General features: G+C 31.2%; 1 protein-coding gene across 3 annotated transcripts; it reads left to right on the top strand.

Moving 5' to 3' along the window:
- The first annotated feature begins 9380 nt into the window (after positions 1 to 9380).
- On the top strand, positions 9381 to 25760 carry LOC131847631 (transmembrane protein 245). 3 transcript variants are annotated; one of them, XM_059197242.1, is made up of 14 exons: positions 9381 to 9878; positions 10359 to 10505; positions 11711 to 11939; positions 12174 to 12747; positions 13349 to 13520; positions 14312 to 14479; positions 15862 to 16054; positions 17051 to 17235; positions 17600 to 17734; positions 18238 to 18334; positions 21740 to 21911; positions 22265 to 22444; positions 24154 to 24182; positions 24989 to 25760. In XM_059197242.1, the coding sequence occupies exons 1-13, from the start codon at positions 9516 to 9518 to the stop codon at positions 24179 to 24181; spliced, it is 2643 nt and encodes an 880-aa protein (XP_059053225.1). In that variant the 5' UTR covers positions 9381 to 9515; the 3' UTR covers position 24182; positions 24989 to 25760. The 3 variants fall into 3 exon arrangements, with proteins under 3 accessions (XP_059053225.1, XP_059053226.1, XP_059053227.1); XM_059197243.1 differs by lacking the exon at positions 24154 to 24182; XM_059197244.1 differs by lacking the exons at positions 21740 to 21911; positions 22265 to 22444; positions 24154 to 24182; positions 24989 to 25760 and adding an exon at positions 19677 to 19838.
- Positions 25761 to 26963: the final 1203 nt, after the last annotated feature.

The following is a 26963-nucleotide window of genomic DNA, read 5'->3' as shown; positions in this document are numbered from 1 at the left end:
TTGAAAAACACAGTTTTGAGAAAAACGCGTTTAAAGTTTCAAGTCCGTTAAAAACTATTAAAATATCAACTTACTCTCAATCGGCGATGCCTGGTCCATAGAGTATTCCTTCCTCTTCCTCGTGAAACTCTTTTAAAGCAGATTGTTCAGCTCTTGAGTCAATCCTGGCTTGTTTAACGACATCACTTACGCGCCGCTCAGAGCGTAAGATTCGCTTTTCATCCCGTTTCTCAACATACGCTTGGGCTTCACGACCAACAGGGCATCCCATAATCGACATAACTTTTAAAATACCTTGAAAACCTTCATTAAAGATAATAACTGCTAAGTAGCTAGCAATTTCAACAACTTTGAGACCAGAATGAAGATGTTTAGGAGCGAAAGTCCAAATCAAAGAATTCAAAGATTCGTTATTGTTTTGTGTCTCTGCTCCTAAACAACGAATTAATAATTCGTCTTTCGATAAATCTTCGAAAACCGGTTTGATAGCTTCTTGGACTTGCGGAATTAGAGGTGGTTTATCGTGATGAAATTGGTCCAGTTCATTATTAGCTTCAGCCTTACGCCATTTACACCAACTGTCTTCGCCTTCTGGACAAAATTGATGCTGAGGGTTTTCATCAGAAGAACATTTGTGATAGTACGTTGCCCAAACTTCCTTTCTCATATCTTCAAGCGAATCTGGATGGCGTCGAATTATGAAAAAAAATAATTTGTAGCTGTTGCTCTCTTCGAAGTTCAACCAAGACTAAAATAACTTCGGTAAAATATTATAACAATAGAAATTTCTGTTTAAGTCTGTAGAAACGTGTCTAAACTTGTATAAACAAATATATTAATAAAAGGGAGGCCAGGTATAAAGCCGACGGTACACAATGTCTCTAACTGCCAACTCACCGCTCCGAACCGCTCTTTCTTTTACCTGCTGTATCTTTAAAACGACTTCGAATTTTCTAAAATCGCTTTACTACCGTATTCTAGACATGTTAAGGGAGCAATGTATGAAAAAAAAAAATCGAATTTTTCAACCCATCACATAGGAAGACCCCCTTAATGTGCCGTCACGTAAAATTTCATTATGATCTGTTTAGCCGTGAAAACTTAACAAACAGATCGATTTTTTACAACCGGTTTTCATCTACAAATACGGTGATGTAGCAGTTTATCATACTGCTTTGTGTGCAATCATGTGTAATCATAAGTATAATTGTTTGTATTGGTTTGAGTGTTTTCTATGTATATTATTGTGCTGACGTCTGAGTTTCAGTAGGCTACATACTTTTATGGTTCATACTGTATTATTTTATTATTAAGAATTTTATAATATTTTAACTACAGAAGAAGTCTAATCCTATCCTAATCTCTGAAAGTTGTCTGTTTTGACAGACCACAATGATGTATGTATGTATGTATTTAAATAAAACATCTAAGTATTTGTATCAATCGTCTAATATCCATAACACAAGCGCTGCTTAACTTGGAACTAAATGATTCTCTGTGAATTGTCCTGTGTTATTATTATTATTATTAAAGACACCTCATTACTTGCAAGTTTATTAAGAAAATAAACTAAAAACTATACTGCTTGCATGTTCAAATTTTAAATTATCACCAAAAATGTTTTGAAATATGTCTAACAGTGGAACAAGAGACCGCAACAAACCAGCTCTACTACACCAACTCTTATGTATATCAACAAAAACAATAATCAGTAAACTATTATAAAGATGGACAGTTTATTTGTTTGTTTGAATGCGCTAATTTCAGGAACTAGGTAGGTACTCGTTCTAATTGAAAAACTCTTTTTTTGTGTTTGATAGTACAGTTGCCGAGGAAGGCTTTAAGCTATATAACATTACGCTATAACCAATAGGAGCGAAGCTGCAATGAAAAATATTGAAAATATAGCAAAAGGAGGGGAAACGAAACGCAGACAAAGTTGCGCGGGTCAGCTAGTGTATATAACATAAAATAAATTTAAAATTATTTCACTTCATTGCATATAAACTCATTACCACAATGGAGCGTTATCACGCAACACAAAAATATCCACAGAATCACATTAATTAATAAAATATATTAGTATAGTAGACTAGAGTCCTCAGTCACAAACGACGTTTTAGTCTACTTTTGGTAAGTGTGAACAATAATAAAGTAAAAAAAAATCTTCAAGCTTTTTTTTTGACGATAAACATAAATATATTTATCCCACTAAAACTAAATAGTATTGTGTTGTGCATACCTCTAATGTGTATCATACACATACAATTTACTAGATAATACAATTCAATTGAAAAATTTCATCAAACAAGATTTCCTGTGTCTATTCTACAGCATTATTTATGATTTCCTATACAGAATTATGAATCATGATGCTATTTTAATAATCATTACACCTATCTAACTCCTCGCCACTTTATGCGCCATGCAGAAAACTGTTGATCCATTTTTATGTTTCTGTTTACGCTGTTTAATATTGCGTTTGGTCCTTAAAAACCACACTACACACCAATATTTTGTGATGCCAACAATAACCTAAGCCATAAAAATGTGCAAAAACAAACTGTTGTTGTAACATACCCTATAATCAATATATCACCAATTTGAAATTCTTCTTTATAGGGCTGATTAAAAACGGCAAGCAGAGAGGACAATAGGCATCATACTTACTTTTTGTTTTGCCCACTTTCACAATTTGAATCCTAGGTAGATACCTACTTACGTCAGTATAGAACACTCTAAACTTCTCTTGAACCTACAGTGCAAAATTGCATTGTTACTATAATTATATAATTATAGGTACATAAACTATAATTAGGTATGTGTATTGAATATCAACTTTTTTTTTCATAAACAACCATATCAACGCAAAACCAATGTTTTATACAAAATCCACATAAATGGATCAGAATTAGGTAAGATTTTCTACATTTTGAAATATATTCTTTATATCGTTTTATTCGTTAAGATGTACTGTATGCAGGGCCGTCATTCAGCTATTAGAGGCCCTGGGCACATAAGGATAATGTGCTCCCTATGACCATAGTAATAATGCGCAAAGTCATTTTTGAACATGACTCTTTAGAGATGTATGTACGCCGTACCTTCAAAACAAACCAAGCAAAAACCGTTACGTGATGTGGGGTTCAATTCTTGCTAGACAATTATAAAAAAATTAACATAAACGAATAAATTGACCATAGTCGGTAAGCATTTGTTAAGACAGTTTTTCAGGCGAGTGTAGAATAGTTATCGGTTATCGTTTGGTAATAGAGTATGGTAATGGAGCCCCAATCCATCGCTTGGCCCTGGGAACCATGGAATGTAGCGGTCAATAACCCCCGCAATATTTACGCATAAGATTTCATATAAAACTTCCAAGTGGTCAAGAAGTTGAATTGGTGCAAATTATAAAGCACTAAGTAGTATTTTAATGTAGATACCTAGGTCGAATATAATCTTTGTCGTCTTATTTTATTATGTACTGTTTGTGTGTTAAGCGGTTAATGACCTGCGCAAACTAGGGAACTTCTTTGTGTTACTTACGTATTACAAGTACATAGATACTGCACAGGCACATTTATTGTGTTGCAATGTGAAATTCGATTTTCTTTAGAATGAACTCTTTTCTTGAAGATTTATCGTATCGGTTTGACAGTAGAAACAATGTAGTTATGTGTGACAAAAAGTTCATAGTTTGCCATTTGTCCTGTTGATCAGAATGGTATTTTTAATTTAGTTTGACAAGAAGAGTACACGTATCTTTAAACTGAGCAAATATATGATCTTGTAAAATCACTGCCGTATCTCAGCCTTCCAACTGGAAAACCGCCTGGTGCTTAGTGACAGAAATAGATAAGAAAGAGGTACCTACCTACTCAGACAAGATTGCAAAAATCTAACACGGTAAAAAAGTTAAAAATCAAAAATATGTGCTGAGTATTCTCACTCATTTGCTTGTCAGCCTAAGAACTTATAAGGCTTCATAGAAACTTGTTATATTAAGAAATGTAACAAATGCAAGATACAGACTACTGGCGCCTATATTGACATCGCAACGTGCATACGTTTCGGAATATACAATTCTTAAGTTACTTGTACAAATCATGGTTTCTCAACAGGGAAAATACCTACTGTATTTTCCCTTATGGGTCACTCCGATTACTCATTGTTACGAAATTAAAACAAATGGCAAAGATTACGCTGTGATATCATGAATACTTTTTTTGTTTACTTGTGTACAATGAAGGAATTATTCTTCCATTTTTGTATATTATGTGATCTGTGGTATAATTAAGTGATTAAATTAAATAACTATAAAATAATGGACGATAGAACGCCCATGCACATATCACATAGCGGCATTTAATCCCAAGTTAAAAGTTAAAAACTTACCTACTACTGTATCATAATTATGGGTTTTCATATTTTTATAACATGTAAATATAAAAATAATATATAGGAAACAGACACAATTTAATAAATAATAACCTGTACATTGTATGGGGATAGAATGCGCAACCATTGGAAGGTGAGCTAGTTTGTCAAACTGGTATACCATCAAGGTCGTAGATAATAATATATTGATAACTTTATTTCAATATGCTATATTAATATACAAAACTTATAAATGTTGGTATCTAATTACAATTACGACTCTCCTATTTCCCAATCACCTAGCATAATGAATAAGTATAATGAATCTTAACTACCTGTGTACTAACTAACTATTTATACTACGTATAGATATAATCCAGGACGCTAACTTATATTTATGTTAATCTAGGAACTATTTTGTATACCTATATGTATATTTTGTGTTGTTAACTAATTCCATACTCTCGTAGTATAAATAGTATACCCTATATCTATATTCAATATTGTATTCCAATTAAATGTATTCCAATTAAATGAGCAAAATATGGGCACACCAGTGTTGCGTTTACCACGAAGTCAACAGTTGACAATTATTCTGGCTATCTACTGTCTAGTTAACAGTTTGGAATTTTATTTAAGAATAATATTCTTAATTAGTACTCTAGTCAAAACGATACGTATATCAATAGAGTTACGCTGATACTATTACACAAGATAAAAAGATGGCACCACTCTAATCCTCATAAATGACTAATCTGACTTATTAGTCATTTTGGTGGACAACATTATTTCAATATGTGGCGTCTAGTTGACGGGTGTTCCCCAGGGTCAGTACCAGTCTAATGGGCAATACTTGTGACCAAATAAATGATAACGACAATAGCAGGATTGCAGGAGGCACCAAACATAAGTAGGTATGAAGAACAATCACTTGATACACAATTCGTGGCCCATCACAGCTTGGCCCGGGTGTTCATAATTTGCTGAGATTAGAATAATATATATATATATATATATTCAAAATTCAGAATTCAAAGTTCTTTATTTAGATAACACAATTTTACAATTACAAACATTATAGGAATATATATACATATACGTGTGTGTGTGTGTGTATATAATCTTGCACAACAGTTTTAGCAGTGATGATAATGATGCAGAAGTAATTCAGTATTATTATAATTTAATGTTTTTAATATAAAAATATACTGATATATTGGATAGTTTTTTGTTATATTAGCTTGAACGTTCTCAGCCAGTTCTTTACCAATGTTAGCAAGTTGTTTATGTAATTAGCAGATTCGTTTACTGTTGACTTTATCTAGACTAATCTGAAAATATATAGCAATGTTTCTTAAGATGGTATAATTTTTGTAGGTACATGCATAATATTTTATATTTTCTGAAGTTATTTCATAATCTTTTCTTTTGATAGTTTTGACTTTATTTTAGGTCATGCAACTTGTATAATTATAGGACGAAGTAAATACTTTGTAAAGAAAAAGATATATAATAAAATTACCGCTATATAGAAAGAATAAAAGAAAGTTATTAATTATACATCAGAAAAATATAGTACTGTTTTTTTTAAGATGCTATATTTTGTATAGGTAAATATTTTATATTTTCTGATGTTATTTCTTTTGATAATTTTGGATTTTTTTTGGTGATGTTATATATAATATTTTTTTTGTTAAATGTAATAAAATTTTACTTTATAGACAAGATGGGTAGTAGTAGTAAATAAAATTTCAAAAGCAGTGATATGCCTGCCGTTGTTTTTAAGAAACGCATGGTAGGTATAGGGTTGGCAAAATATTTCTTTTTTTTATCGCTTTTTGACCATTTCTGATTAAAGGGGAGTGTTGTAACTGGCTAATCAGATATGTATTTTATATTCTAAATTTGTATTTGAATTTATAGTTCTTTTATATTACATTCTTGTTTTTGATACTTCAATTCCTTTTTTCTATTCCTAATAGGTATGTTAGTTGTCTATTATTAATATATTTTCTCCGTTTTACCAGGTCTTTTTTCTTATTACTACAACGTGTAACTAACTAGATACACTTACAAGAACTACATATGTACGTGGTAGTGATTTGAAGAATAGCAATGAAAGCAGAAAACTTTTTATTTTAAATTTTTAACATAGTTTGATCAAGACAGTTCTGTCCATGTGTGTGTAGATAACATATTTAAATAGTACGTCCTAAATTTGTACTCGTATGTGTTTCTTGTGTCTTTATATTTGATATTCATATTTATGACACCAGTAATTATGACATTGTTCTGTGATTTCAGGGTGTCTAGATGTAGGGTGATTCGTCCATCTACATACATACCGATACATGCGTATAAATATCTGTTTAGTACGGCCACCTGAATGCCCGTTGTCTCCATTAATTTAACCTCTACTACATGTACATACATGTAGTAGAGGTTAAATTAATTTTAAATTTTCTTTTATATAAACAACGACACCGTTACTTTGATTGAATTGCTATGAGGTGGTGTAAGAGTTGTAGTTATTTAGTTTCGGGATAGGTTTGTTATTATTAAGGTGACATTCGGTTAAAACGATAACATCAGGTTCTATTTCAAAGGGGTGGAGCTTCACAAATATAAAACTTGAATTCCAACATCCATTCAATACTCGCCTAGGATGACACACTGGGTGCAAATTTCAGTGGGCGGAGCATTTAAGTTGAAAAGAGAGTAATTACTATTGCAATTTATGCATGCGCGTGAAGGTCATACACAAAGTTAACATACCGGTAGGAGGAGCCAACTGATTATTCGCACCAGGACTGTGTGAGTGCCACGGCAATCTTTGCTGTACTTGTCCGACACCTCTTGCTGCTTATGCGATCCTATTTTTATGTTTGATTATTTTCACTAAATTTTGTTGATATTTATTATACATACATACATATATATATATACATATTAGATACAACCAGATCGATATAAAAAATCATACTTATGAATACAAATGTTGCGAGCAATCGAACCCGTGACCATCGGAAATAAAGCGGTGTACTAAACCAGTAGACCACCGAGGTCTTTAAATTTATAGGCCTTTAATTTTATATATTAAGAATAAACTTTATGACTCTGAAATAATGTACATTTCAAAAAACGAAAGAATTTCTTAAATCTGTACAGTAACTCCGCAACACTTAACCCACACATAGTCCAACGCGTTTAAAAAATCGCTGCACAAAATAAAAGTAGGTACAGACATACATATGTCATGGTCTATTATTTAGCCGAATGTCTTTCCCTTTTAGAAAATGGACAGGAACAAGAACATTACTAGGATATAAATATGTAATAATTTCTTCAGGAAATAAATAAATAATATAAATTCTTAAAACTTACATTTTACCTATACTTACTTATATGCTGTATGCACATTTACCTACCATTGCACATGCACATTTACATAACATTTCTCTTAGAAAGCATTTTACTTCTATTCATCCAACAAAAAAATTGTATCTGCCTGCGAAAAAAAGGCAGCCATGATTTGCTCAGTCACTGCTTTGATGAAAAAATATTTCGGAAGGCATTTACAAAGTTTTGCAACTTGCAAGTCACTCACTAAAGGATGTTTGAAGCAGACCCTCGCTCAAGGTAGAAGCTTTACAACTGCCATACATTATGAATAAATATTGATTAATTATTAATCGATTACGCAACCGATCTCTATTGGACTTAATCAGGTATTGGTACGTTGTGTTCGGGAAAACGATGTGACAAGTAATGTAATGCAACCATTTCATGAAATGTTTTTGTCTTGAGTTCTATTATATATTTAGCATAATTATAAAATTATATATTGCTATAATTATATCATGATATTTAATTAATATAAACTATATGAGCCTGAGGTTTACATTGCGTTAAATTGGCATGAATGCGAATTTCCAATTTTGCGTTATTGCTATGTGGCGCTGGTGGAAGAAGATTGTTAATAATGTAGTAATTCTTACTAATATCTCCATTGCTAGCATTACACGATGAATAATTTCAAAATATTGCTTTATTTTCTTACGACATAAGAGAGAGGTTGACCTCAAAGCAGTTCCTCCTGGAACCATCGTGCTCATCTTATCATCCTTCACTGGTGTCCCGCGTAAAGCGATCGCGCAGGCGGATGCACCAATCCATTAGAAAAAAATATGCAACGCTACAATTTGTTTAATGACATTATAGGAAAAATTATAAAATCCTGCTCATACCATAGTATGGAATTTCTTTCACAATCACTTAATACTGTAAAGTTGACACCTGATTTGAAAACATTAAACTGAGTTCGAGGGTTCAATTTAAAGTGCATAATTAAAATATTAGTGATTCGATAATAATTATCATTTTAGTTATGTATTACAACATAAATAGAAGTTCATAAGAATATACGAAAATGAAATTACTCTAACAAAATAAATAACATTGTGAAAAACAATACAATGAGTCGTACTTTAGATTGCAGAATTTTTTATCTTATATATATCGGATAGAAGAATAAAACTAAAAATATAGTTTTTTTTTTCTTCTTTTCTATCTGCAATCAGCGCTTCCAGCTTAAATTTGATTCTGTGGTGTTATAGATATTAGGAGATACGGCACATCCAGTGAGGTGCCATCACAATTATTTTTTTCAGAGCACCAGGCGAGACCTTTTTAGCCTAGACGGTTTTTTTTGGAATGTATGAAAAATGGAAGGAACACTATATAGTCTACGAACCAGAATTTTTTTCGTCAATTACTTCCTCCTGGTCGAAAGATGCTAAGATTATTAAGAAAGGTGTGTTATGATATGATGCTAAGCGGTGTTCCTGGTTCGCGGGGCAATATATCGGTAAATGATAACTACAAAAGATCGATTAATCGACTTGGACTCGGAAACACGTCAAAAAATATATATCAATGTCAATAATGTCATGTCGACTACAATGTCAACAATGTTACTTGTCAGTTGACATTCAGCCTCTATATGTAGCGCGAGAAAAAATTGTACCAAAAATTAAATAAACTATGATCTCATACATTTATGATTAAGTTTCTATTTATTTGTTAATGACCAGTGATAATTCGGTGAGGTGATAAAGACGAATAAAATTAGTGTAAACATGCAACAGTCCCCATTCGAGAATATTTTTAATATTATAGGAGGCATAACAGAAGGAAACGAAAAACCTATGAAACATGGGTTCTACAACGCTTTCGCTCTATTTATTTTAGCTGTATGTTGTGCCGCAGTATATGTTTTATTTCTTATACTCGAACCGTTTTTCAAACCCTTGTTTTGGGCTCTCCTGGTCGGTTCCATACTTCACCCTTTCAAGTATAAATTATCACAAAAATTGAAAGCATGGTTTGAAGATCTGGAGAAATCAAACACCTCTGTGATATTTGGTTTGATGGTGATTCCTTCAAACATTGTTAATTTTGCTTCTGATACTGTAGGTCGTCAATTTATTGGCCATTATAAGGTGAGTTTCTTTATTTAATTTCAAAGAGCCAATCACATTAACACCATTATATATTATTTTTATCAGTTCTAATATTGTATCTATAAGGAATTGATTACTGCGATATGTCATAGTAACCACTGTCAGTAACAGTCACAGTGATGTTAATTTATATAGCAACAATAATAATCACCTCAGGACAATTCACACAGCGACACCTAGACCGAAGTTGAGCTATCTAAAACTTGTATTATGGATATTAGATAACTGATACAAATAATTTTTTTCTGTAAATACATAAATATTTCATATCCAGACTGACACAAACAATCATACTCGTGAATACAAATGTTTGTGCAGTGCAAGATATCAGACCTGTAACAATTAAAAGTAAGGGAGTGTATTAAACCACTAGACTACAGAGGCAGCAATGGAATGTACAAATGATTTCATGTCTAAATATAACTTTAATTTAGTTTCATATTTAATTCATGCTTTCAGTCTGTTATTGGCTTGCTGTCAGCAATTTTTGTGCTACCATGGGTATACAACTCTGTGCCACGAAGCTTCTCCTGTATATTTTGGCAACTGAGTAGCTTCATAAGCTTCTCTACAACCATGCTCATCAGTTTATGCAGCTCCTATATTGTAAGTAGTAATATATGACCACTTCTTCATCATGTATAATATGTTATCAAACTTTAAAAGTATTATTAATCATCCAAGAACAATATTGTAAGACATTGCCATTAAACCAGTTCTTGCAATAGAACATATTTTTGTATCTTAAAATATAATAAATTTATGCTGAACACCTTGTATGAGGTTGTTTTATGTTAATTAAATGAGTAGGTTTAAGCCTACTCTGCTCTTTAATGTTTTGTATGAAGTTGATTCATGTTTTATGTAATAACTAATATACTACTCTTGTCAAGGTATTATGAACATTGCTGAAATGTAGTCTCCTAAAAATATAAAAATACATTAAATAGACTCTATCCACACTTTAACATTTTATCATTTAAAATAATGTCTGATTTCAAGTCTTATATCATTATATTTTTATTGTTAAATAGTATGTCCTATTATAAAAATAAATGTAATGTTACTGAAGATATAATGTATAAGATTTTGTTGAGACTATTGTCTTAATTAGAAAGAACAAACTAATTAAAAATATTACATTCTTTTCACACAATCTTTCAAATTAAGATGTTAATTTTGCTTCTGATACTGTAAAAAAACTGAGACGTAAAAGTTTAATCACTTAAATAGGTTTATTTGAGGTATTTTATGTATGAATAATTATTTAAATGTGAAATGTTTTAGTAATTTCAACTCCTAATTTGGTTCATTGTTTTATTAATTGTTTTTATTAATAGACAATTAAACTGAAAACCAATTCTGTTATATGCTAGCTGTGCCTGAGGTTTCAATCCCTTCAGTAATTTTTGTGTGAAAGAGTAACAAATGTCCACCCATCCGTCTAACCATACATACTCACAAACTTTCGTATTTATGATATTAATAAGATCTTACATCATGATATGAACTGAGAGTGAGGTGATTCATTGTAATAATTGAGGTCAATTAGGAACTATAGATATGTATATATCACTAGTCATAACAGATTTTTAGCATTTATAATGGAATGAAGTTGAAATTTAGGATGTATGCACCAAAAATAACATTTAGAAATTAAATTAATATTCAATCCAAATGCAGTCTTATTGTAGGTATTAGTAGCTTATATAGCCATTTAATTTTATTATTAATAGAATGTATAGTATCAGTGAACTTCTGAGTAAATAGTAAACAATTATGTTGATGCAAGTATATCTATTCTTTTACAGACTTTAACAATAGTCTTAGGATACTTTATAAGTGTGTGGACACTATGGACACCAGAAAGAGCTGGTCTATTCAAAACTAGCTCCCAACTACTCTGGCTTGTCATAACAAGTTTCTTGGCCAGTCTCTGTGGGTCCTTCAAAGTCTACATGTTTGTGTTGCTACAAATGTTCTGCGTTATTGGCTTTTCTCTTGAAGTGTTGGATATACATAGAAGGTTATTGTTGAATGGTAAGATATTATATATCTTTTGTAAATATTATATTTTTAATACATTTTGCTTTACACATAAGCATATCGACATTACTTGTTTTCCTTTCATTAAGCAGGAGCTTTGTGTTCAAAGTGATAAAAATGTAGTGATAATGATAAAAATGGAACCATTATTACAATGTATGTAAAATCATTTGGTTGTTAGAGAGGCCAAATAATTGATTTAATGTCAATCATTTAATTTTTTATTAGATCCTGATGCATCAGTACTGCAGGCTTTACACGCAGTGATTACAAATGGTTATAATGAAGCTAGTCAAAAGAAAATAGAGGAAATACCACAACAAAACCAACCCAGTGTTAGTGACCAAGAATCTACACCAGAGAAAGATAGCCCATCTCCCATCTCCACAGATTCAACAGTTAAAAGCGATAGTTGGACTGGACATGAAGCAATACAGAGTTCGCCAAGATTTGCAAAAAAACTATACAAAACTCGAACACTCTCCGACTTACCACTTTCAAATACTAGAATGAAGGCATATGACAACCGTTTTATTTCAAACTTCAAACAGAGATCTCTAGACGAAAATTACATGAGAAACAATTTCGATAATGATGAAGAAACTGCTTTGTATTTCAAGTTGCTTTTCTTTGGTTGTTTCTGTATGCTAGTGTGGAAACATATATGGTTGCTGCCTGTAATGTTATTTTTTATAGCAATTTACGTTATAAAGAGATCCCTAGAGTATTTTGGTGTGTGGTTATTTTTTGAAAACCACTACAATAATGTAATGGGAAAATTTATGAACTGGTGGAATCTCAGGTGATATTATTACACTAATTAATAATAGTGAAAACAATCCATAACAATTCACATAGCGGCAACTTGGATATATATCTAAGCTAAGACTGTCTAATCTTATAGGAACTAAAAATTTCACTTTTTCTAACTACAACAGTACTATATATAGTATACACCCAAACCAATGAAATTATTCTTTTTTAATACAAATGTTTGTATCATGCAAGGAATCAAACCCGCGACCATTAGAACTAAGGTGGTGTGCTAAACAGCTAGACCACAGAGTTCATCGTTTTTATTTCATTGGATCATTTTTTCATTATATGTAATAATTACAAATTCCATCCATCTAATGGAAAGTACTTGATAACATTCCTATTAATAATAACAACAATAAATATGTATGTTTATTGTACCATCAATGGTCCTTTTGTTAGCATGGAACAATTTTTCTAATGTTATAGTACTATTATAATTTAGCATAATAATCCAGAATAGGATAATCAGAGGTATCAAATGTTGATGTCAACGGCAACACTTGACATATTCTTAGCTACGTTTACAAGTAGATTATTGTAATTGCTTAGCAATATAGTAATTAAGGTACACTTTTATATTACAGAGAAACGGCATTGGTACCGGCTCATATCAGAGGCATAGGCAAAATGTTATCAATATGTAATAACAGTATGCGGGAGGTGGCATACAGCTCCGTTGATACGGTGTCAACATGCTTCGTTATTATCGGTCTTATTCTGTTCCTCACTGTGGCCATCATATTTATCTGTATACAGGTAAATAAATTAAATATGTTTTATTCGCCGTCATATACATTATTTATATTGTTTACCACAAATAATTTTATGGTACTATAAATAAAGGTTAAGGTAACTTACCTCTCATTCAGCTCGTGGCCACGTGACCTTGTGTAACCTAGTGAAAACGTTGGGAGAGATAAAACTTTTTATTTACCATAAAATTATTCGTGTTTAACCCGGTTAACAATATATATAATGTATATTAAAAAGGATAGTTTAAAAAAAACTTGGCGTCAACTATACGATACACATTTGAAAATAATTCAAACAGGAGAATATGAGAAAATCTGTTCTTTTTTACTTATGGTTGTTATATTTCATAGCAATTTAACGTCTTTAATCATCTTACTTTGGAAGCTGTATTTCAAAACTTACCTACATGGTAAGTTTTGAAAATCTTACCTTAAAACTTACCACACCGGTGTGAAAAAATAACTGACCTCATTTGGTAGAAGCTAGTTAGTTAGTAAGTTAATTCAAAATACAAGAAACTGTGTTACGGTTGGTAGCATGCGATTAAGCTGTGAAATTACAGAACAAGAGGCCCGACTTTTGAAATGGCAAACCAGAAATGGTATCACATACGTTATATTATAACTTAATATCCTTAGTGCTGTTTATGTATATGGACAATGGTTGCCACTTACCGACAACTTGTTTGTTGCCATACCACTTACATAAATGTTATAATTCCAATGGTAATTGGTCGAAATTTATTTAATAATCACGAAACAATTTATTTAATCTAGAACACCATTATATTTTAGATATATTCGGAAGCAATAGTTGTGGTGCAACTAAGCGGCAGTCTCTTAAACAGCACATTTGTACAAAATAGTGAACTACATGCATATTTGCCTGAAGGCTGGGAAGAAAAACTGGACTCGCTTATTGACAATGCTTACACTTATGGACGGGAAGGAATCTCGACAGCTGTGAGTATTATTGGCATCTTAATTATGGTGCGTGTTTCTGCCAAACGCCACTACTCACAGGACATGCGGTTGTAGCCCCCACATATATAAACGAACATTAAAGTACAATTCTCTCAAATGCCGGTTTAGTTGATCGAATTAAATATTTGAATAAAATACAAGTGGAGGTTATTGAATATTTTGTATAAGAAATATTTAATTTTTTTTTCTCCAAATTTGCGATCAGTTGACTATAAGCGAATATGTTCTGTGATGCTATCATGTAGAGCGGCTTCCCATTGAATATTTTTCCCAGTATCTTCTAGCTCCAGGATATGATGGCGAATATAAAAATATAAATACTACTTTTATTAAATTTATATGAAAACCAATATAACGAGAATATTGGCGACCTCGGCAGTCTAGCGGTTTTGCACACCGATTTACTTCCGATGGGCGATTCCTCGCACGGTGCAAACATTTGTATTAATGAGTATGATTGTTTGTATCAGTCCAGCTAATATCTATATATTTACGAAAAAAAAATCTAAGTATTTATATCAGTTGTCTAGTACCCATAACACAAGCTCTGCTTACCTTGGGACTAGATGGCGCTGTGTTAATTGTTCAGAGTTATTATAAAAAAATATACTATAGTTTAAAAATCCAAAAACTTGGTTCTTATAGGCGCGACACATTCGCGTAATGTTCATAAAAATTAAGCCTAATTGCGCAAGCTTTCCTTTTTTGAAGTCCGTTGCATGTTCTGACATTTTTTGCCATTTAGTAATGAAATTAATATATTTTCTTGTGCAATCGGATGTATGGTGTAATGAACAGATACGAAAATATGTGAGTTATTGATGCCAATTCCATTTTAGGTTCAAGCACCTGAACTATACACGCTAATTTGCATTGAATTACTTAATATCGCTATATTTTTTTAACTTCAATAAAATTCACATCACATATTAGAACCGCTAAGATTGTTGCGCATTAATGTTACTGCATACAAATTACACCATTAATTGTTAAGAAACACCAAAAGCAAAACTGTTTTTCTTTGTTTACCTTTCATTGGACAAGGTATGAATTCTTTTTATTTTTTACGTATTTTTCGATATTTTATACGCTAATAAATAAAAAATAAAAAATTGTGTGTGTCACAATAATTCAGAACTAGGTAGATATACTGTAATCCAATTGGATATTAATACAATTTTATACAAAATATTAAGACAAAAAATAGTGCTTTTATTGTAACATTGATAGGTTAATGAACAGGCACGGTATTCTTTTTGCTTACATTCCAATTATTTTCATTATTTCATTCTGAATAGCTTGGAACTAGATGGCGATCTGTATGTACTCAATATTCATTAATTTAAATACTTTTAATGTAGATACGAAACATACTTAAGGAAGGGGAACCAGACAAAGTAACTCGAGTTGAACAACAAATCCTGGAGATTTGGGATCGAGTATATCAAAGCTGGGTGTCTGGTCACTTTACCTCTCCTATGGGGCCGCAAGTCGACGGAACAGCAATTCAGGACTCATGGGACAACTTTGTGAATGACATGTCTAAAACACCCGGTAAGATACCACTCGACTAACGCATGTGTCAGACAAGGTAAGCACGGTCTTGTTTGCGGTATAGATACGCGAGTATACAGTTGTTAAAGGAATCACTAATATTGAGTCAAGCTCTCATTTGATTATATACACTCATAAGAAAGAAATGTACAGATTCGGTAAAGAAAGAAAAATTTGCCGACCTGGTTAGGAAGATGACTAAGCTTTGAAGAATCAGAAAACTATACTTTATTATTTAACTAGCAACGCGTTGCGACTTCGCACGGATGCATTACAAATCTTTTAATTTATCGAATTGTTCTCTACTGTAAACCGCATGTGTAATATATATAAATCAACCTTTTGAATAGCTCTATCTATTGCTGAAAACTGCAATAACATCCGTTGCGTAGCATAAAACATATAATCGAACAGACCGGCGACGACTTTGTTATATACTATGTAATGATTGTAACCTATTTCAAGTACTATAACTACAAAATAATAGACACACGTCCTCCACACTCCAATTTAGAATTTTATGCGTTAAACATGATCATTTTGAACCCTTTATTGTCTTAACTTATATCTAATATATATCTTAATATATATTGTTTGTTGTCCTTACATTTATCTCTATATCTTCAAGATAAGTTGCCTCTTGTATAGGCATAATCACGTACCATACGAAAAGTGTAATAATATTAATCTATACATCTATACATATAAATAAAATTGGAGTGTATGTTTGTAATATTGAAATAACCGTTTTTTTACTACATGCATATGAATATCAATACGGTACGTACACCAAAATAACATTTTTTACCATTTTTGTCCTGTCTGTCTGTCTGTTTGTTCCGGCTAATCTCTCAAACGCTGGACCGATTTTGACGGGACTTTTTTGGCAGGTAGCTGATGTAATAAGGTGTAACTTAGGCTACATTTATTTTAGAAAAATAAAGCTGCATTCCCTGCGGACAAAGTCGTGAGTACAGCTAGTTTTATATATAACAGGTATTTTCGACTATACCGGAATAGTGACATGGGTGCAAGAGAACTTGGGTACCTTGAGTGCAATAGCAACAGGAATCTGGTCACCACTGGCCAGCAACATGTCGCTTCTGGCAGGGTCAGTTGGGGCCTTCACTTCCCTGCTATTTTCCGGCGGAGGCGCCATTATTAATATGTTCATCAACTTAGTAAGTATTTTTTAAACTATACGTATATATAATACTTATGTATATATAATAGAAGCATCATTTGAACTGTATTTTATTTAATTCCAAGTTTAAGGCTTTGTTTCAATGAAATACTTACTGACAAAAGAAATATGATTTAAAATATATTTCATTTTTAACTAACAACTTGCTCTAGATTCACACGAGTGTAATATTGTAAGAAAGTCTATTTTTAGGCTCCTATTGTATGTTCTTAAAGTAGTTTACTTAATATTTATTATATAATTTATGTATTTTTTCATTTATCCCTTACAAATTAAATAAAATCAGTTTAGATAGTAATCATAAAAGTATAATATTCATCAATAAATAATTTTGTTGCTAGGTAGTGTTTTTTACAACGCTGTTCTATCTACTAGCATCCAGCAACGCACTGTACAAACCTGTGGAAGTGATCACCCAGGTACAGCCCAATTTTGGGCCAAGGCTTGGCATCGCGCTCTCAGTAGCGATCAATCAGGTGATTTGAAATTGTATATGACCGGCGAATTTACTAATTTAATCTTTATTGACTAATAAAATATAAAAGGCTGAATAGCCATTTTCTACCACTCAAAATTTGAAAAGTGCAGATATGATTAAAGGAGCTTATCCATTAAATATGAGTATTTAAAGTCTTCAAGTTTTGCTACATTATTGGGTATCTGGCTGCCTTCACGTCCTGCTCAGAATATGACAAAGATTTTTTATTTTACAGAACTGATTTGATAAAACTCAATTTATACCTTGATATATCAATAGATTCACGCATAAGACTTTGTTTTTATTATAATTTGTTGAACCTCTTCACAATAATGTATGTCAGCTTATGTGTATTTTTAATCGTGTTTTATTTTTGCATTCGTATATATACAAAATAGTTTTTTTTATGGGAACGCTTTGTGACTACTCGGTAACATAAAAAAGAGTAGTTTTCTTTTTGTGTATTAAATATATTAATCGTATTAAATTGTGTATTTGTAGGTATTTAGGGCGTCCTTCAAAATGGCACTGTTCTACGGACTATGGACGTGGCTAGTACACAACCTGTTTGGAGCCAAGGTCGTTTATTTACCATCTGGTAAGTTATACATTGTTTTAGATTATTTTTTATTCCAAAACGTTACACTACTAATATAAATATTCCTATTTATAAGTAGTTGACTAATCAGTCTGCATTAAAATTGATGCAAACTTCTGCACGATAATGTAACTTCAGCACAATGCACAGTTTTTCGAAACTTGCTTTTATTTTTCAAAATTAGATCGCAGGTATACGAAGTTACTATGAAATGACGATATTCGTATACATTTGTTGATATAGTTTTTATATTTTCACTTTCTCCAATAAAAACAAATGATAATATATATGGTATATAGAAGAGATAGTTAATTATTCGCTCTTATCGATACTCATGACCTCGAGACGAGTCATAAAACAGACAGCCTACTAGTTATAGACATTATTGATTTGTAATGTATGTATTACATGCAAAATTAAAATAACAATATAAACAATTAGGCGAAATTAATAGAAACCGTATAAGTAAACTTAAGGTTTTATCTTTATTTTAGTTTTTTTTGTTTGTACTGTCAACTTAGTACGATTACGGACTATCTATAACTAAGCATTTGTTTACAAATAGATACAACGTTATTTTGAATAACAATTAATAGTATAATAAGACTGATAAAATAAAATAAAATACTTTTCTCTGAGTATATATAATAATAACACAACTCACACAGCGTCATATAGTACCAAAGTAAGCAGCACTTTTATAATGTGTACATAGAAAATACTCAGACAATCGTACTCATGAATTTATATGACATTAGTATTACTACTAACTACCATGGCCATAAAAATTATTAGATCAAAATTATTATTAGATATTGTCTTACGACAATAATCCAATTAAAAGGATCTATTTTAAAATAATTTGCAAAAAGTCTATTGTATTAGTTACGATACGACTTGTACTTGTAAAAAATAATAATGTCATTGAACTAATGATTTCGTCCGTACAGATAAATAATCATATTTTTTCACACTACATTTAACAGAGTATTATCTCGGGATGATATTCATTCGCGTCGAATGTGATACATTTACGCCCGCGTTTTACTCCGTATATTTCGTAATATAGAGAAAAATGCCATTTGGTAATACTGCAAAAAATGAATTGCAAATATATTTTATATTTCGCCATCATCTTATTCTCATCAGCTGTTGGCATCAGAATTAACTTCACAAGTTGTCAAAATCCAGAATGGAATTGTGTAAATAACTTGCCTAATGAAATTATTTATTCATGTTCTTTTGTAAGGAGCAATGTAAGTAATACTATTTAAATAATTTATTTCAACCTATATATATACATGCTACTAAATTTACCAAAAATTTTTTTCTTTTGTTTTAGAATTTCATAATTCACCTCAAAGATTATTACACCGACCATATAAAGAGTTTAACTGTGCAAAATTGTAGAGATATACGAGTTGTATTGGACTGTCCCATATTGCAGAGACGTTCGCATTTACAACAGTTAAAAATAAAGGACTGTGACCGCCTCGAATTTGTTTCTTTGTCCACTAATTCCTTGCTGCAGACTCCACCTGAGGTTACTATAGAAAATGTCAGAGAAATCATATCTTTTCCGAGACAATTATTTAAATCCCCAATAACAAATACAGAATTAAAGTGTTCTGGATCAAACTCACTTAAAAAAATAAGAGTAGTAAACAGTAAAATAAATACGATTCAAACGAGAGCCATTCACAACGTTACTGGAATAAAAAGTATTGAGTTTCAGAACGTAACAATATCCAATATTGAAAAGGAGGCAATAGAAACAATTATGGGCAATGATAAGTCAGTGTTCTCTATTATTAATAGTAGTATTAATAATCTGAACACTAATGGGATAGTAATACAATGCACCACTGTTAATATAACTGGCAATGTGTTTAATGATATAAGAGCTAATGTAATAAACGTAACATGCGACAATTTGCATGTAACTGGGAATACTTTTAATAAGATATCCGGTTTTATTTTTAATTCTGCTAACACTGATATAAGTAATAATGAAATTGATACTCTTAAAAGTACCGCACTTGCAGACGTTAAATGTTCAAAAATAAGAGCAAAGACAACACGGTTTAGTTTTTCAGACAATACAATTAAACATATAGAACCAAACTCACTTTTATTCGATTATAATAGCTGTAAAAGTTCACTCACAACAGTAATATTCAGGCAAAACAAAATGGACTGCAAATGTCAGAATATAGCATTCTTAAACACAGCTACTTCAAAAAGAGAACTAAACGATATAATATTGGATGTAACTTCAAATAACACTTGCATACACGCGCCATGCTTACTGCCTGTGGATGTTGTGAAGTTATTACAAGAGAGTGATATGTGTCAACTGAGCCTAGATTACCAAGTAATGTGTTTAATGTACAATGATAAGCATTCGACCAATAACGAAGTGACTACTGATGAAGATATCACTGTACCACCTCCAACTTTTTATTTAATAAGACAAGCAAATTTGAATAATGGTGACGCGAGCGCACCTATGACAGAATTGGATAGAGATGATCTACTGAAAGATACTCAATTAAATATGAGTAATAGAACGACTGTTAAAATAGTATTCGACTCCTCCAAGAATTTTGTAGAAACACTTAGAAGCATTGGTAGTAATAGAAATACAGTAGAAGTACATAGTCCACCTAACAAAAACGAGTTTACAAGCAGAAACAGAAATACAGTGGCAGACGATAAACAGAAAGCATTAGATTTCTACAAATATGTTTACGCGCAGTTGAGATCACCAAAACCAACGAGTAATTAAAGAGAAACTGATATTTTTAAATTATTTGTTACTGAGACATTAAAAATATATTAAAATGTTTTCTGCATTTTCATAGTTTCATGTTTTTTTATTTATATATATTTTTATATTAGTCTAATTAATCGGTTGGTGTAGCAAAACAGGATTGTAATTTACAGTTAGTATAAATGATATAAATAGAACCTGGCCAATATCACGTAGACAAGAAGACATAATCTTCTTTGCTGACGAGTCAACGGCAGCTTAAACTAATTAAGAATATTACGTATTTTTTTTATATATATAAAACTCTAGTAATGAATCTAATTAGAATCGCGTTCAAATTCTAGGAACTATGAAGAATAAAGTACTAATATAGCAAATACTGGTCCAGCCTATCCACCGTCTCTTAATTCTCTTAAGATGCATAACATGTGGAAAATCATCATTGTGCGAGTTTTCGGCCTTACGGCCTTGTTTTCTAGTTGTTTTACTATTTAAAAGGTATATATAAATTTATGAATATAAACTATCATATTGTTGGTGTAAGTAAGTAAGTAAGGAAAAAAGTAAAGACGGCTTGCTTATTATATAATCAAACAAAAAGTCAACTCACCTTTATCAACTATATATTTCAGTTTTAGCAGCTGTATTAGGAGCTGCACCGTTCCTCGGCCCATACTTGGCCGGCATTCCGGCTGCTCTGGACGTGTGGCTGCAAGGCAGACCAATGGCCGCTCTTCTCTTGCCTATAGCCCAAGCAGCGCCTATTGCATTCCTGGACGCCGCTGTTTATGCTGAAATTAAAGAGTACGTATATGTTATTGTAAAAGTATTCTTTTAAATTAAATAACATTTAGCCGTGGAGCACTAATTACTCAGTCAGTACAAAATTATAAGTTTAAGTCACATCTGGCATCGCCCCCTTTCGTTCGGTGAAGCTGCGGTCAAATGCATTAGAATAGTTAGAAAAACAACCCATATTGCAATATATAATTATATGATTCAATAACGATCGAAATTAATCAGCAATAGAGAAGTTTGTAATACTTCCAATAGCGCCGGTCAGTTTTCCACACGGAATATTTGTGATGTCACACATGCTAATCGTAGCGGAATGAAATGAAATAATATATTATTAATTAATTTATTACATTTTTCAGCGGTGGTCATCCGTATGTGACGGGCCTCGCTATAGCTGGTGGCATATTCTACCTCGGGCCGGAAGGAGCTATTCTAGGCCCACTTCTCCTCTGCTGTTTGATGGTGGTTCTCAATCTGTCGTCAACGTTCCTCAGAGACACCCCAGCCGAAGAACGAGCGGCTTTGCACTCCCGGACCAGGTAAAAGGCTGTTCATTTATGATGCCTTCCTGAATATTGGGTTTAAATTTTTGGTTTTGCCTTCGATTGACTATAGTAAAAGATATACGAGTTTCATTCTAAACTATTAGCTTCACAATTAGGTTTATTTAAGATGACGCATGCTATAAATATATGATTATCTTGTCCTGTGAAATTTTTAAAATACACCGTAGTATTTCTGACTGAATTATATATAATTATATATTTGCAATAATTGAAAAACTATTCATATATAATGGTTTGTATTACAAAGGTATTTCAGGCTATAATAATGATACGAGTGTTATTGAATATCAAGCATTTACTTTATAATATTACCGTGGGCGTCTACGATTTTGCTAAATTTTGCAAGTGCTTACTTGTGATCTACCTAATAAGTTGTAGCAGGAAAATCTTTTGTATAAGGCTATGAAATTATAAGAGCGCCTTTATTTTATTGGGAACAGTGTACATGTCCTGATGACCACAGATGTGATGCGAATGAGGACTGAATATAACTATTTTTTAATTATTTTTGATATATTCTGGAAATAATGCATTACCTTTATATGTAGGTAAAAATGACGAAAAACGAAAAAAAATATTTACACGACATGCCACCTATCATATCCCGTGTATAATATCTCATAATATTAAATGGTTCTCTAATATTAATAATGGCATTGACATATGTGATTTAGATACCTATTTAACACCAGAACTTAGATTGAATGCATCAATTTTTATTACACTAAACATATATTTTTGATCGGTACTATGACTGATGTTATATAGTTAAGCTATTAGGATGAGATCTGCCCGAAGAATAATTATAGTGAGATCTCGCGAGATTGACAACATATAGGGGAAAAAAAGATGGAACGGTATGAGTGTAAGGGAATAAGAAGAAAATTTTTCAATATTTTATACTCGTACTAGCAACAGTATGAGTGTAAAAAATTGTAAAATTTTCTATGTATACAACATTTTCAGCTACATAGTAACTTAAACAGGACCCTTAGTTGTTTGCCAAGTTTTTTAAATGGGTGATTTTGGAACAATTGACACATAAAAGCACTGCCGTTACCAGAATGGCACTTATTAAATTATATTTATAATTAGTATGTTTTGTTAATGATAAGATTACACTAATTACATCTCTGCCATATTAAATGTTTGTTAAACGGGCGACCTCGGTCTGCGACTAAAATAAATAAACGCGTGTGCTCCGCTCTGGAATGATAATTAGTCTAAAATATACTAATAGTAATTATGACTCACTTCTAAACTTATAGCTCCATAATTGTATCCTGTTCAATAGGTAAAATTTATCTTTATGACGTATAAACTACAACAAACAATATTTTTATTGTGTTACAATGTCAGCATATATTATTCGTGTATATAGGAGATGGTTACCACTTATTATTAGGAAAGCCGTGAGCTTGATGGCTATTATACATAAAAAATGCATTATTTTCAGATATATAACTAATTTCAATAGACACTACTCCATTTTGCAAGTTGTAATGTATTTAGTCCTCTGTCTAACTTATTACTGCTAAATTTTGTGTATTTGTAGTCATTACATAAATTGAAACCAGAAGGATCGCCCCATACATCGGTACCTCATTCGCAATAACGCATTGTAAATAATACTCCAAAGTGTTAATTAATTTGTAAAATGATTTCACATTTTGTTAATTTAGGTCATTATTGGGATTATTTGATTATTAAGGTGTGTATTATTCATGGAATATTATCTTATATGCTTTGTTGCACAGCTTAATAAACAGGTTACAATCTATTGAAAGAGTCGATTTCTCACCTTATTACATTAAGCTATAAAAATATATGTTTTTATTTTATAAATATAATAATACGCAAGCACTGTTTTAATTTGTTTGGTGTTATTTAACGCGCTGAGTGTTTAATATTATAAGTGATTTTTTTATTTGTTTGATAATGAAGCATTTGATTACTGTATCTGCATGACGTATATTTGCATGATATATATATTCCCGTGCCTATATACTGATTATTTGTTGTCAATCATTGCATGGGTAGTTGCTTGCATGATATAACATGAATGGAGCACTAATGAATCAATATACACACTAAGGGAAGTCAGGATATACTTCTAATGAGCATTTATTTAGGTACGTAATTTATATTGTCTCTGTCAAATTATAAAATATTTGACATGTGAAATATTTATAGGGTGAAAGAGAGGGAGAAAGAAACACACTCACACTATCCACAGATAATATGTATAATATTTTCCTCTTTTACTTGCTTGTGTAATAGACTGCCTGAAATCTATCTTTTAATTCGTTTTTCTCATAGATAATATATTAAGCCATTGTTTAATATTATTTTCATTTCAATTTTTAATGCTCACTAGATACTACACTTATATTAATTCTATCATATTTAATGATATAATCTATTATTATTATTCCGTATCTATAATGGATATATAACAGTAAACACTATACTTCCTATTTCTATAATATATCATAATAAATTTGTATTTGTTTGCAGGCTCAGTTACCGCTGATGGGCTTGCATGGGCGACTAACGCTAATCGTATTGTCATAATGTGAGATCTTATATACAAAATTCTAACTTACATCGTCATTATATTCTACAATGCTAATAAGGATTTACCGGATTTGGTATAAATCAGAAAGGAATTGTCATTTCACTTTGTTTTAATCTATTTATTTATTTTAAAATTTCAAATACATGAATTTTGTTTTAATATGAATCATAAGATCATGTCTCATATATATTTATCTTATATGTTAATAAATAATTTAATATTAACAAATAAAACGATTATTTCATATTATATGTATAATAAAATGAGATCAAGGAATGTAAGGACCTAGTATATATGATGCAAATTTTATCACAAATAAATTATGTACCGATTTCCAACAAATCATTAAGTGCACATTATAATTAATCAATATCATCTATATAAAAGAACAATTCAATTGCATAACATTGTCAAATTATATATCTTAATAAGAAAGTTATTGTTATTCGAGACAGAATTTGTATTGGCGCAACACGAGAATTTATCATACTATCTGCTCCTTATGAAATTAATTATTGAAATTAAATCTAAATTTAGCGACGATTTACATAAGACAGATATGAGTTTTTACTTTATAGAATTTAGGTCCAAATAGAATCTTTTTTTATAAAATTCTAATAATAAGTTACAATCATACTTAATATGAACGCCATATTTAAAACATATTATATTTACACATAGAAAGTAATGTATAAATAAACAATCAATATCCACTTTGTTAAATATCCCACTTTTAATATTGTCTCATTATTATAGCAGTTTGGATTTGTTCCGTTGCTTTTAAAAAGGTGAAATAACTTTGAAAATGTAAAAAAAAGACAAAATAATATAGAGACCATAAGCGAACTATAGGAAAAGTATATATATATTGTCATATTTATTGAAATATACTGAAATACAGTTTTAAAGGTTTTGTTTTAAGTGATATAATGGTTGGAAGTGCCTACAGTACAAGTATTTAAGGGTTCAAAATAAAGAAGTATATTGGTTGCAATTTTTCATTGAAATTATAGAAAATACCCTATTAAACATTTGGTCCAAAATCGAGCCGGATTTAAATTCAGTTTGGTTTAGTTTAAAATTGATTACTATATAACCTGACTAAACTAAGAAACAGAAGGTTTTGCTGGACAATTCCATAGTACAACAACGAGTAGCATCAGTGGCGTCACTTCATGGTACCTATAGTGCGTTGTTTTCGTGACATCAGTGGTCAAGCTAGTTGTAGACGTAGGCGCTGTTCGGAGTAATTTCGATACATGTCGTTATCAAGAAGCAGAGACATAATATTGCTGTGATATCTGATTATCAATAAGTGAGTGAAGTGGAAACTGTGAGTACATTCCATAAATTATTAATTGTAGGCGAAATTTATTAATTGAAGAGAACAATAGTCAATGAAGATACAATTAAATTATAACTTTATTATCTATATGGTGGCAAGAATGATGAACTGCAACAATCTTTCAATAAAGTATTGACTTTGATAGTTGTGAAACAAGGATTTGGAAAATTTATAAATAGACAAAAATGATTAATATCGTACAGTGTTAGGATAAGATACACTTATATTTATATTTGTAAAGTGATTTTATATTTTATTAGTCTGAGACCTGTATGTTTAAACTATAATTTCGTTTAATTTAAATTTACTCTGTAGTTTATGTTTGTAGTTTAATTTACTTAATAGGTTCTTATTACGTTGAAATAACAGAGCAATATATATACCTATATATATTACAGATTTTGAATTTAATTAATAAGTGTAAATTGTAAATTGACAAGACAGCAATTATAATTGAATAGATTCTTATATATTAATATTTTTTATGTAATTAGCGTTTGTAAAATGGATTCATTAATTAATGTTCAAAATGATCTATACACACGAATTTGTAAGGCTTGGACTAACTT

This window comes from Achroia grisella, unplaced genomic scaffold, assembly GCF_030625045.1.
Source record: "Achroia grisella isolate CSIRO2021 unplaced genomic scaffold, CSIRO_AGI_Agris_v1 utg540, whole genome shotgun sequence".
NCBI lineage: Eukaryota > Metazoa > Arthropoda > Insecta > Lepidoptera > Pyralidae > Achroia > Achroia grisella.
The sequence above is the reverse complement of the archived record's forward strand: the minus strand, read 5'-3'. Positions and strand labels throughout refer to the sequence as shown.